The 12,861-nt window shown below is 42.6% G+C and overlaps 1 protein-coding gene across 1 annotated transcript; it reads left to right on the forward strand.

The window, feature by feature from the left end:
* The first annotated feature begins 4,088 nt into the window (after window positions 1–4,088).
* si:ch211-119o8.4 (somatostatin receptor type 5) lies at window positions 4,089–5,424 on the forward strand. The gene is made up of 2 exons (XM_041236922.1): window positions 4,089–4,305; window positions 4,528–5,424. Exon 2 carries the CDS (start codon window positions 4,612–4,614, stop codon window positions 5,314–5,316), a length of 705 nt encoding a protein of 234 aa, XP_041092856.1. The 5' UTR covers window positions 4,089–4,305; window positions 4,528–4,611; the 3' UTR covers window positions 5,317–5,424.
* The last annotated feature ends 7,437 nt before the right edge of the window (window positions 5,425–12,861 follow it).

Below are 12,861 nucleotides of genomic sequence, written 5' to 3' on the forward strand. Positions count from 1 at the left end.
TTCCTGTGTGTGTTTCTCTGTATGTTTCTTTGTTGTGTGTGTGACAGGGTGCAGCCTGTCTTTGTGTTTTGTGGTGTTTAGAGTGGATGGGAGTCTGGTGTGTGGATCTGAGTGAATGAGTTTGTGTGAGGAATGTGTGAAAGGTACTGTAGCTGATGACTTGTCCAATTAGTTGCAGCACCTGTATAAAAGGGAGAGGTTGTAAGAGTAAGAAGACCTGTGTGAGAGAGTGTATTTTGTGTTTAGAATTTATTGTTCAGTGTTTTGTGTTTGTTCTGTTGATTTGGCCATTGTGCCTTTGTGTTTGGCAATTATTATTTAATTAGAAGTATATTATTCGCTGCAGCTTCTGTCTCTGAGTCTCCTCACTTTGGCTATCCTGTCACAGTGTGTTATCTGTGTATTGTGTTTATGTGTGTGATATCTCTGGGGGTGTGTGTCTCTTTGTGGTGTGTGGGAGTTGGTTTCAGTGTGGGTTTACACTCTTACAGTGGGTACATCTGATCTATTTGCTAACGCATCCAGCACATTTCCCCTTCACCCTGCTATCGCTTTTACTTTACAGCCCTCATAAACACAGATGACAGGAAATTGAATAAATCTCATAACGACCTCTGAGACACACAAACATTGCAGAGCAGCAGATGGTCAACGCTTAGCTGAGCAAAGCAAATGCCATTACTATGAAATAGAAACCCTATCCCAGGAGCGCTGCCCATCTTTAAAATCCATTCTCTCACCTCTTATTAGCTTTATTAACATGATCACTGGCCCCTCACTGAACATCCCCTCCCTTTAAAGGAGCGCTGACCATCTTTAAAATCCATTCTCTCACCTCTTATTAGCTTTATTAACATGATCACTGGCCCCTCCCTTTAAAGGAGCGCTGACCATCTTTAAAATCCATTCTCTCACCTCTTATTAGCTTTATTAACATGATCACCGGCCCCTCCCTTTAAAGGAGCGCTGACCATCTTTAAAATCCATTCTCTCACCTCTTATTAGCTTTATTAACAGGATCACTGACCCCTCCCTTTATGACCATCTTTAAAATCCATTCTCTCACCTCTTATTAGCTTTATTAACAGGATCACTGACCCCTCCCTTTAAAGGAGCGCTGACCATCTTTAAAATCCATTCTCTCACCTCTTATTAGCTTTATTAACATGATCACTGGCCCCTCCCTTTAAAGGAGCGCTGACCATCTTTAAAATCCATTCTCTCACCTCTTATTAGCTTTATTAACATGATCACTGGCCCCTCCCTTTAAAGGAGCGCTGACCATCTTTAAAATCTTTAAAATTAACCATTCTTTAAAGGTGCGCTCAAAATCCATTCTCTCACCTCTTATTAGCTTTATTAACAGTATCACTGACCCCTCCCTTTAAAGGAGCGCTGACCATCTTTAAAATCCATTCTCTCACATTAGCTTTATTAACATCACCCCCTCCCTTAAAGGAGCGCTGACCATCTTTAAAAACCATTCTCTCACCTCTTATTAGCTTTATTAACATGATCACTGGCCCCTCCCTTTAAAGGAGCGCTGACCATCTTTAAAATCCATTCTCTCACCTCTTATTAGCTTTATTAACATGATCACCGGCCCCTCCCTTTAAAGGAGCGCTGACCATCTTTAAAATCCATTCTCTCACCTCTTATTAGCTTTATTAACAGGATCACCGGCCCCTCCCTTTAAAGGAGCGCTGACCATCTTTAAAATCCATTCTCTCACCTCTTATTAGCTTTATTAACAGGATCACCGGCCCCTCCCTTTAAAGGAGCGCTGACCATCTTTAAAATCCATTCTCTCACCTCTTATTAGCTTTATTAACAGGATCACCGGCCCCTCCCTCTAACAGTGCTACAAGGCCTCTTTAAAATTAATTTCCATTATTCAAATGATTTCAGTTCAGCTTAAATGCCATCAAGGACATTTTAATTGCACTAGTTAAAGCAATTACCTGCAAATTGAAGAATCTGTAGATCAAAGTATACAGTAATAGAGTATAATATAGAACAGTATATGCTGGAGCCACAGTCCAGTATAATATATAAAACGATTGCTATTGAATCACAGGGGGACTGTCTGAATCATTGCTGGTGTTTCTTATATCTGGTGTTGCTAAGGAGAATTTATTAATTAAGAAAATGACCATGTGTTTTCATTGCGCATCTATGAACTGTATCTCCATCCCTAAGATTCAAATAAAAATCTTAATTGGGGCTGTTTGCTCGTCAGAGTGCGGTAATTATAGGGGTGACGTTGCTCAATATTTGATTTTTTTAATCATATTCATTGGATTTGGGCCCCTTGACAGATGGTGAAGAAATAGATTTTTAAAGAACTATAATCACCAAGCTGGGAGAGAGCCAGTAATTGATTTCAGAAGCTTTCCAGATCAATTAAAGAGAGGCACAACGGGTCAATTCTGCCTTTTTTTTCTACTTTCTCTTTTCTTTGCTTTCTTTCCTTCTTTTCTTCGCTTGCTTTCTTATTCTTTCGGTGAATCTGTTCGCTCAACCCCCCCCCGCCCCCACCCCGCCCTTTCCCTGCATCTTATGCATAGTGTTTGTCTCTTCATTAAGCTAACAGAGGTGACTCTGTCCAAGGAATTATACTGCATGTCAGACCGAACATGTGGGACTCTGTCTGTCTGTCTGTCTGTCAAGTGAAAGTGCGGGCTACATACCCTGGGTGTTCCTAATTTTGTGTCCAGTGTGTTCAGTGAACTGTACAGCTCTGACTTAATGAATAACGCAGAATAGCTAACTTAAGGTTCTGGTTGTCAAGGCAACCATTAGCCCACTATTGTGCCCACTCAATAAATATCTTTATTCCTGAAAAGATAATAAGTACTCTTTACAAACAGAGAAGAAAAATACAGTTTCAGTAGAATCACATAACAGCTATGACAACACTACAAAAATGCACAGGGAAATGGGGGTCGATTACACTTCAATAGGGTTAACGAGGAGAGACAGAAGTCTGGTACCATAAGAAACAGGGAAATGGGGTTTGACTGGGTAGATTCACTTCTGTTAGTCTAAATGAGAAAGAAAGCAAGCTTAGCATGGAGGGAGAGACAGAGGGAGGGGGAGAAATAATCCTGTACATTTACCACATTAACTCTGGCAACACTTGCAGGCCTTGTCATTCCAATAAAGACCCTTTGAATCTGAGAGAGAGAGTGGGAGGAGGAGAAAGAGATGGAGGGAGGGAGGGAGATAGCTGAGGGAAGAAGAGATGGAGGGAGGGAGGGAGATAGCTGAGGGAAGAAGAGATGGAGGGAGGGAGGGAGATAGCTGAGGGAAGAAGAGATGGAGGGAGGGAGGGAGATAGCTGAGGGAAGAAGAGATGGAGGGAGGGAAGGAGATAGCTGAGGGAAGAAGAGATAGAAGGAGGGAGGGAGATAGCTGAGGGAAGATATGGGAAGGGAGAGGGAGAGGGAGAGAAAGAGGGAGGGGAGGAAGAGAGAGAGGGAGGGAGAGAGAAAGGGAAAGGGTAGGGAGCGGGATACAGAGGGAGGAAGGAAGAGTGAGAGGAGGGAGAGGAGGAAGAGAGAGGGGAATGGAGAGAGCTGGGGAGGGAGAGAGAGGGAGGGAGAGAGAGGGAGGGAGAGAGGGGAAGAGAGAGAGAGAGCTAGGGGGAGGGAAGGAAGGGAAGGGAGATAGCTGAGAGAAGAGGGGGAAGGGAGAAGGAGAGGGAAAGGAGGGAGAGAGGGGAAGGGAGAGATTTGGGGAGGGAGCGAGAGAGAGGAAGTGTAGGGAGGGGGAGATAGAGGGATAAGGAGAGGGAAAGGAAGGAGGAAGGAAACAGAGCTGGAGGGATACAGAGGGAGGGAGGAAGAGATAGGGGAAGGGGAGGATGAGATTAAGAGAGTGAGAGAATGAGACGAAGGGAGGGGAGGGAGGGATAAGGAGAGGGAGAGAGAGAGCCAGGGGGAGGGAGAGGGGGAAGGGAAGGGAGATAGGGGAAGTGAGATAGCTGAGGGAAGAGAGGGGGAGGGAGAGGGAGAGGGAAAGGAGAGAGAGTGGAAGGGAGAGATCTGGGGGAGCGGGAGATAGAGGGATAAGGAGAGCGAGGGAGGAGGAGGGATACTGTTTGATTATCACAGCACATAACTCAATAGAAATTGACCTCAGAGTGTCTACAACACAAACAGCAAAGTTTCTGGAGAGAATCTGCATTTATCTTTGAAACTCGTGTAAGTGTAAGAGAGGGCAAAACAGAAGCAATAACACACTGACTCCACTTAATAAGAAGGATCTGCACTGAAAAACGAAAACTACCCACCTCTGCACTGGGTGAGTTTGGACTATCTCCAAAAACTACAGAAAAATGGATCAGAAAACCAGCACAGAAAATCTGTAATCGTAAAAGAATTATTGAAAATATTGTTCTGAAATTCTGAAATGGTTTCTGACGTTAAATTATAATTTTAAGTTATTTATTCAGAACAAAAAATGGATTTGTATATAAAAATGGATAATATATATGTTTTCCTTTTACCGCCGGCACCTCGGAAGCCCAGCAGAGTCTTCCTCCTCAACCTCAGCCTGGCTGACCTGCTAGCGCTCGTCACTCTGCCCTGTGCCCTGATCACTGCCAGCATGCGGGGCTGGAGCCTGGGGGCCGGGACCTGCGGGAGCCTGGCCTTCGTGACCTCTGTGACGGCCGGGGTGGACGTGTTCAGCCTGGCCGCGATGTCCGCCATCCGCTACCTCACCGTGGTTGCCCCCAAGCGGCGCATAAAAGCCAGCCACTTGTTGGCGGCTGTCTGCGGGATCTGGTGCGTCTCCTTTGCGATGGCGCTGCCCAAAGTCACCTATGTGCGCTTCGACGGCAATTGCCCCTGGAATGTGGGCTGGAAGAAGCTCTTGGGTTTCTTGATCCCGGCGTTTTTGGTTTATTATATTCTGCCTCTAGTGGCCATCGCGCTGAACTGCGGTCGGATCGTGGGGCACCTGAGACACAGTGCCGGGGCAGGGCTGTGCGCGGTCCGCCGGCACAATGGCAAAGCCACGGCGCTTCTGGTGGGCTCCACGCTGGCGTTCGCGGTGAGCTGGTTGCCCTACTACATCATCGAGTTCATGAACCTGAGCCCTGCCTGCTCCGAGATGCTGCTGTGGGAGGTGACCTCGCTGTGGGCCATCATTCTGATTTGCCTGGCTCCCTGCTGGAATCCCTTCCTCTACTTCCTTCTGTCCCGGACAGCCTGGAACCATGTCAAATGCATCTTCAGACAACCCCACAGGTTCTGCTTGAGGAGAAGCAACAGGGTCGGGCCGCTGCCTTGCACGGAGGTCCAGAACTGACTCTTTCATTTTGAGCCTTGTGTTATCACCTTTTAAACTTAATTATCTTACTCTTATTAGCTTTATTAACATTATCGCTGGCCTCTCCCTTTAAAGGAGCGCTGACCATCTTTAAAATCCATTCTCTCACCTCTTATTAGCTTTATTAACAGGATCACCGGCCCCTCCCTTTAAAGGAGCGCTGACCATCTTTAAAATCCATTCTCTCACCTCTTATTAGCTTTATTAACAGGATCACCGGCCCCTCCCTTTAAAGGAGCGCTGCCCATCTTTAAAATCCATTCTCTCACCTCTTATTAGCTTTATTAACAGGATCACTGGCCCCTCCCTTTACAGGAGCGCTAACCATCTTTAAAATCCATTCTCTCACCTCTTATTAGCTTTATTAACAGGATCACCGGCCCCTCCCTTTAAAGGAGCGCTGACCATCTTTAAAATCCATTCTCTCACCTCTTATTAGCTTTATTAACAGGATCACCGGCCCCTCCCTTTAAAGGAGCGCTGACCATCTTTAAAATCCATTCTCTCACCTCTTATTAGCTTTATTAACATGATCACTGGCCCCTCCCTTTAAAGGAGCGCTGACCATCTTTAAAATCCATTCTCTCACCTCTTATTAGCTTTATTAACAGGATCACAGGCCCCTCTTACAGGAGCGCTGCCCATCTTTAAAATCCATTCTCTCACCTCTTATTAGCTTTATTAACAGGATCACTGACCCCTCCCTTTACAGGAGCGCTGACATACTCTTCTCTAAACCATTTTGGTAGTTTTTATTAACACCACACCTGTGGAGAGGATACAGTGGCGGTCATAAGCACACATTTCTGGGTAAACCGCTTGTGCAAACATCATGAAGCTTGGTATTAACGTTATCAAGTCCAGTTATTGAGAATATCAGATTATGTGCTTATGAAGGTGGCTGTCTGTCCATCTAGTCATCTGTCTGTGTGTCACACGATATTTTTCCATATATCTGGTCATTAAACATTTCATTGGTAATTCTTATTCTACACTATTCTATTCTGATATACGTCATGGTCATTGACGTTTTCCTCACACTGAGAGCTCTCATATTGAATGCAAAGCGAGGGGTGGATGTTATAGAAACATTACCATTGAAGGAGTGCTATCCAGGCATCTTTAAAATCCCAACTCCATTCCCTCAGCTCTTATTAGCACTAGCGACATTCTCACTGTGTTACTGATAGGCTTGTTAAACCATTTTGGTAGTTTTTATTAACACCACACCTGTGGAGAGGATACAGTGGCGGTATTATTATTATTAATCTACTTTTGATTATCTCTTTGAAATATCATGTTTTGTAAATTGCCACCTGTATCTCATGCATGTATTTAATAATGCAGAATGGTTTATTATTAGTTTTAAATAAAAAGTAACACTGTGAATGCAAAGCGAGGGGTGGATGTTATAGAAACTATATTGACGTACAAATTTATTATGCCATCTTACAAATGGTAATATAATTTCATTTTACATTGTGACCGATTTCACTGATGTGTTGACCTGAGTAACATACGTGTATTCTATATATATATCTTATATATCTATAGACTGTGGGTTTATATATATCTTCTCTCTCGCTAAAATCTCTCTTTCTAAATCTGCATATCTCATATATATCTCTATATCTATAATATATATATAAATGCCATAGAAAGTCTACACCCCACAAAACAAAATGTGAAAAAAGTTGAAGGGGGTGTAGACTTTCTATAGGCGCTATATAAATAATAAATATATTGTGATGGCGTGTACATTCCAGAGCAAAACTGGTCAGCTGTGAGGCCGTGGCTGTAATGAATGCACACTCCATCTGGGTAACGGTTGGGGTGGTGGTTTTCAAAGAAAACTAAAATAATAAAATGTGAAGACAACATAAACCAACTGGGTAGTAAACAAATGCTTCTTCGCATCCGGCTGATCATTTCCTTTGCTGTTCTTTTTGTAGCAGTTCATTCAATGGCTTCAGGATAGCGGCTTCACTGTCTAAAACCCTTCCTTGGTAATTTAGTAACCATAGAAACGAACACAGTTCAGATGTATTATTAGGTCTGGTGCGTTCTTAATAGCAGACACCTTTTCTACAGTAGGATGTAAGCCTTAAGCATCCACTAGTTGTTTTAACGCAATCTCTTCTGAAAACGAAAGCTTTCTGTTTACTGGTTTCGCACTATAATGGAACTGTAATGCCTGGACTAGCTGTGCATGTACGTTTCACTTTTAGGTTAATGTTTTGCATCGTTAAGCAATCTGTATGACTCAGATCCTTTTACAAACGAAGACACACTCACGAAGATACAGCCACTTTGCCACACATGGATGTGTGTATCTATCATTAGACTGCCATTTGAGCTCATGTTTCCTATGTACAGTAGTGTGCAAATTTATTCGAACACCCCATTGCTTCTGTAGATTTGATTTATTGTGCATATGAAACCACTAGAACTGAACATCTTGGAAAATGGTCAAAATATGCAAATCGCTGTTGTTGTTTATCATGTCTAATAATACTTTTTGTTCTTGTTAGACGATCAACACAGTCCGGAGCGGTTCTTAAGGCCTCGACAGAATATTCCGGATAGTTTTCGTACTATATATATATATATATATATATATATATATATATATATATATATGTCCCTATATATATTCAATATGCAGGAAAAAGTATAAAAACCGTTTGGGTTCCCCATTGGAAACCCCACCCCGGGTTCCCGTTGGAACCCAGTAACACCTTGCTAGCTTCAAGTAAGGGGAATTCAGATTCAAACAAAAACATCGAAGAATAGCGTTGATCTGACAGTGGACACCTGTCTCTCTCGATAACAAACAGCATCCATCCGTTAGTTAGTGCTGTCAAGATAAGGAGAATGGGTGAAATTGAATTAGTATGCAAATGAGTGCTCGTTAGGGCAGATAATTAGCAATTTGTGTGATAGAGACGGGGAGAGGAGGGGGAGAGGGATGGTGAGAGAGGAGGGAGAGGGAGATAACATTATTATTATTATTATTATTATTATTATTATTATTATTATTATTATTATTATTATTATTATTATTATCAATATTCAAAACCAAACAGACAAAAATACCAAAATTACATAAAGAACGATTAAGAAAAAGAGAGAGAACGGGGTAGAGAAAGAACTTTACGAAAGTTTTGCATTTTTCCACTATGCTTTTCGAGTGGCTATACTACTATACACATTTCTGGGTAAACCGCTTGTGCAAACATCATGAAGCTTGGTATTAACGTTATCAAGTCCAGTTATTGAGAATATCAGATTATGTGCTTATGAAGGTGGCTGTCTGTCCATCTAGTCATCTGTCTGTGTGTCACATGATATTTTTCCATATATCTGGTCATTAAACATTTCATTGGTAATTCTTATTCTACACTATTCTATTCTGATATACGTCATGGTCATTGACGTTTTCCTCACACTGAGAGCTCTCATATTGAATGCAAAGCGAGGGGTGGATGTTATAGAAACATTACCATTGAAGGAGTGCTATCCAGGCATCTTTTTAGCATAGTTTATCCTGGTTTGCCATGTTTATTACTATGTTTTACCACACCTCTCTGTGCTTTACAATGCTTCCCTATGCTTTACCAGACCTCTCTGTGCTTTACAATGCTTCCCTGTGCTTTACCAGACCTCTCTGTGCTTTACAATGCTTCCCTATGCTTTACCAGACCTCTCTGTGCTTTACAATGCTTCCCTGTGCTTTACCAGACCTCTCTGTGCTTTACAATGCTTCCCTATGCTTTACCAGACCTCTCTGTGCTTTACAATGCTTCCCTATGCTTTACCAGACCTCTCTGTGCTTTACAATGCTTCCCTATGCTTTACCAGACCTCTCTGTGCTTTACAATGCTTCCCTATGCTTTACCAGACCTCTCTGTGCTTTACAATGCTTCCCTATGCTTTACCAGACCTCTCTGTGCTTTACAATGCTTCCCTATGCTCTACCAGACCTCTCTGTGCTTTACAATGCTTCCCTATGCTTTACCAGACCTCTCTGTGCTTTGCAATGCTTCCCTATGCGAGAGAGGGAGAGGGTGAAGTGGAGAGAGAAATTAAGACATGTTTGCTGCTGGATTTAATTTAGCAGGGCCACTAGGCCGCAAATGAGGCCTGCCACGTTTCCATGGTGACGGGGCAGTTTGCCTGGCGACGGCTGGCCTGGTTGCTATACGGAGCTGCTCTGCTTGTTATGACAGGCCAGTCTTTGAGGGAATTAACGCAGCCACAGCAAAGCAGCTTTACACAGGAAGAGACAGCTTTAAACACTCCCTGCCTCTCAAACATCAACACGCACTCACAAACCGCTCTGCAGTTCTTACTCTGATCACTTTCTGAGCGGGATTAGAGCACAAACTGTTTTGTTTTAATACATTTTCTGTAAAATATCTGCAGGCGTTCTGATTTTAAAATGTGTTAACACCTTACATAAATGGCTGATTACGTGTTTTTTCGTTTATCGTGTTTGTGGTGTTTGCTGTGCTGTGGTGAGGCTCTTGTCAGGTCATCACTGTAAATGAGAATTTGTTCTGAACTGACTAATCTGGATAGTTAAAGGTTTTGATTAATTGATTGATTGATTTACTGCTGACAAAATAATTCCTGAACTGTGCACTTGCATTCCCTACACAGGGTCTCAAATGTGCAGTTTTGAAAGAAACCTGTATTTGCAAACATGTATTTTCATTTTAATGACATCTGGTTGTACTCCAGATTAGAGAAAGTTCTCAGTTTGCTTGCCTTGCCTTCCATGAAATGTGTTACACAAGCACTTCCTAGGTCACCCCAGCAGTGTTTTCTGGGTCACTTTCTGACAGCATGTCAGTCAACAGGGGAAGCAACAGCTGGTTGGTTAATAAGAGGAAAGATTGAAGGGGTGGGGGCAATGTCACACTCCAGCGGACCAAGGAAGTACATTCTCTCTTCGACTCTCCCTTTCTATCTCCCACTTTCCCTACCCTACTCTCTTTTTCCTCCTCTCCCCTTCTCCCACTAACCCTACCAACCTCTCCCTTTCTCTCACTCTCCCCCTTCTCCCACTAACCCTACCCTCCTCTCCCTTTCTCCCACTAACCCTCCCCTCCTCTCCTTTTCTCCCACTCTCCCCCTTCTCCCACTATCCCTACCATCCTCTCCTTTTCTCCCACTCTCCCCCTTCTCCCACTATCCCTACTCTCCTCTCCCCCTTCTCCCACTAACCCTACCCTCCTCTCCTTTACTCCCATTCTCCCTACCATCTCACTCTACCCATTCTCCCCCTTTCTTTCTCTTTCTCCCTACCATCTCTCTACCCTCCTCTCCCATCTCGTAGTCTCCCAGCACTAGAGTATGAGTAATCTCAATTCTGCAACAGCAATTATTTTTTTGTTAAATTTCCAATTTGTTTTTGATGGCCTCATTAACGAAAATGACCTAAGGCAATTGCACAGCTGGATTTATAATTCTCCTATTCGTTTTCTCTGTTCATCTCTAGGAGCGTCAATCAATTCAATGTATCAAACTGCAGGTTAAATATAAGATAACAAAACCCCTTCTCAACACGAAGATCTTTTAATACGCTTCCTTTTTTTATAACTTCTATAAATATATCATATGGGAGATATTGAAATTGGAGAAGGAATCTATGAAAAAGACCTAGGAGTTTTTGTTGACTCAGAAATGTCTTCATCTAGGCAATGTGGGGAAGCTATAAAAAAGGCTAACAAGATGCTCGGATACATTGTGAAACGTGTTGAATTTAAATCAAGGGAAGTAATGTTAAAACTGTACAATGCACTTGTAAGACCTCATCTTGAATATTGTGTGCAGTTCTGGTCACCTCGCTATAAAAAAGATATTGCTGCTCTAGAAAGAGTGCAAAGAAGAGCGACCAGAATTATTCCGGGCTTAAAAGGCATGTCATATGCAGACAGGCTAAAAGAATTGAATCTGTTCAGTCTTGAACAAAGAAGACTACGTGGCGACCTAATTCAAGCATTCAAAATTCTAAAAGGTATTGACAGTGTCGACCCAAGGGACTTTTTCAGCCTGAAAAAAGAAACAAGGACCAGGGGTCACAAATGGAGTTTAGAAAAAGGGGCATTCAGAACAGAAAATAGGAGACACTTTTTTACACAGAGAATTGTGAGGGTCTGGAATCAACTCCCCAGTAATGTTGTTGAAGCTGACACCCTGGGATCCTTCAAGAAGCTGCTTGATGAGATTTTGGGATCAATAAGCTACTAACAACCAAACGAGCAAGATGGGCCGAATGGCCTCCTCTCGTTTGTAAACTTTCTTATGTTCTTATGTTCTTATGTTCTAAATCGAGGGAAATTATTCCAAAGCAATTATTGCTTGCAGTGCCGGAGAAATCAAGCATTCAGAGACAGATTCCCAGACGAGAGGAGGCTGTTTGGCTCATCGGAGCTCATCCAGTTCCTAGCAGCTGACTGATTTTTTTTGCGAGCCCTTGGTAACCCATTCCATCCTCTCCACACTCTCCGTGTGAAGACGTGTCTCCTTTCCTCTGTCTCTTCAGTTCATGTCCACACAGTGACCTCTGGTCTGTTTTTCTTTTGAACTTCAAGCTTTGGCTATTCAGATTTTAAATACTTCAATCTTATAAGACCTCATAAATGGACACGCGATTCTCAAGACATGCAGACGCCATTCACCCCCAAGTTCTAACTCTCAATAGCTGGTGCTGAAGAAGATCTTTAGCAAGGTCCAGCACAGACAGACAAGAGCTTCTTGGGATGCTGTTAGAATCGAGACACTGCAATAGGAAGTATTTTGTTTGCTGAACCAAAGTCTTTGAAGATAAGGCCAGCCGAGGCACTTTGTACCTGTGATCGTAATCAGTATTTTAATTAACAAAGAACAAAGGATTCTGATCATAAGGTAATAATAGTGTAGACCATAAAATAAACCAGTTTCTTATCTTGTCTATGTGACAGAAGAACGCACTAGCCCAAGGTTGTGGTAACATCACTTATTAAAACAAAAGGTGTTTTGAACCATCAAAAGAACCTGATCTTATCCTGCAAGGGTTTATTAAAACAGTTTTTTTTTTTTTTTTTTTGCAACTTACTAAATTCTGTGTACTAAAATCCACCACAAGGGGGCTCCACCAACCCGGGGTGTATGAATGCATGACATTTTCCCTAATAACTCTCCAGGCAGTTTAACAATGACTGTTATTGAAAGCATCACAAGTATGGAGCAGCTACAATGAATGTACACTTACTCAAGCCTCTAGCCCTGCTGCTACCTAGCAACGCAACCACACACAATGAGCAGAGAGAGGGGTGGGAGAGCGAGAGGGTTTGATTATAATATGTCTATGAATGAATAAATGTTAACTATGTCTGTGCATTTTCTGCAATAGCTTTGCTATGATGAAGATTTTAATTAAAATTTGAGAGCGAGGGATAGATACAGGGGCTGAAGGAGGAGGGAGAGAGAGAGAGGGAAAGAGGACACACTTTTATAAGAAAAATAATTTTACATATG

Source organism: Polyodon spathula, chromosome 42 (assembly GCF_017654505.1).
Source record: "Polyodon spathula isolate WHYD16114869_AA chromosome 42, ASM1765450v1, whole genome shotgun sequence".
NCBI lineage: Eukaryota > Metazoa > Chordata > Actinopteri > Acipenseriformes > Polyodontidae > Polyodon > Polyodon spathula.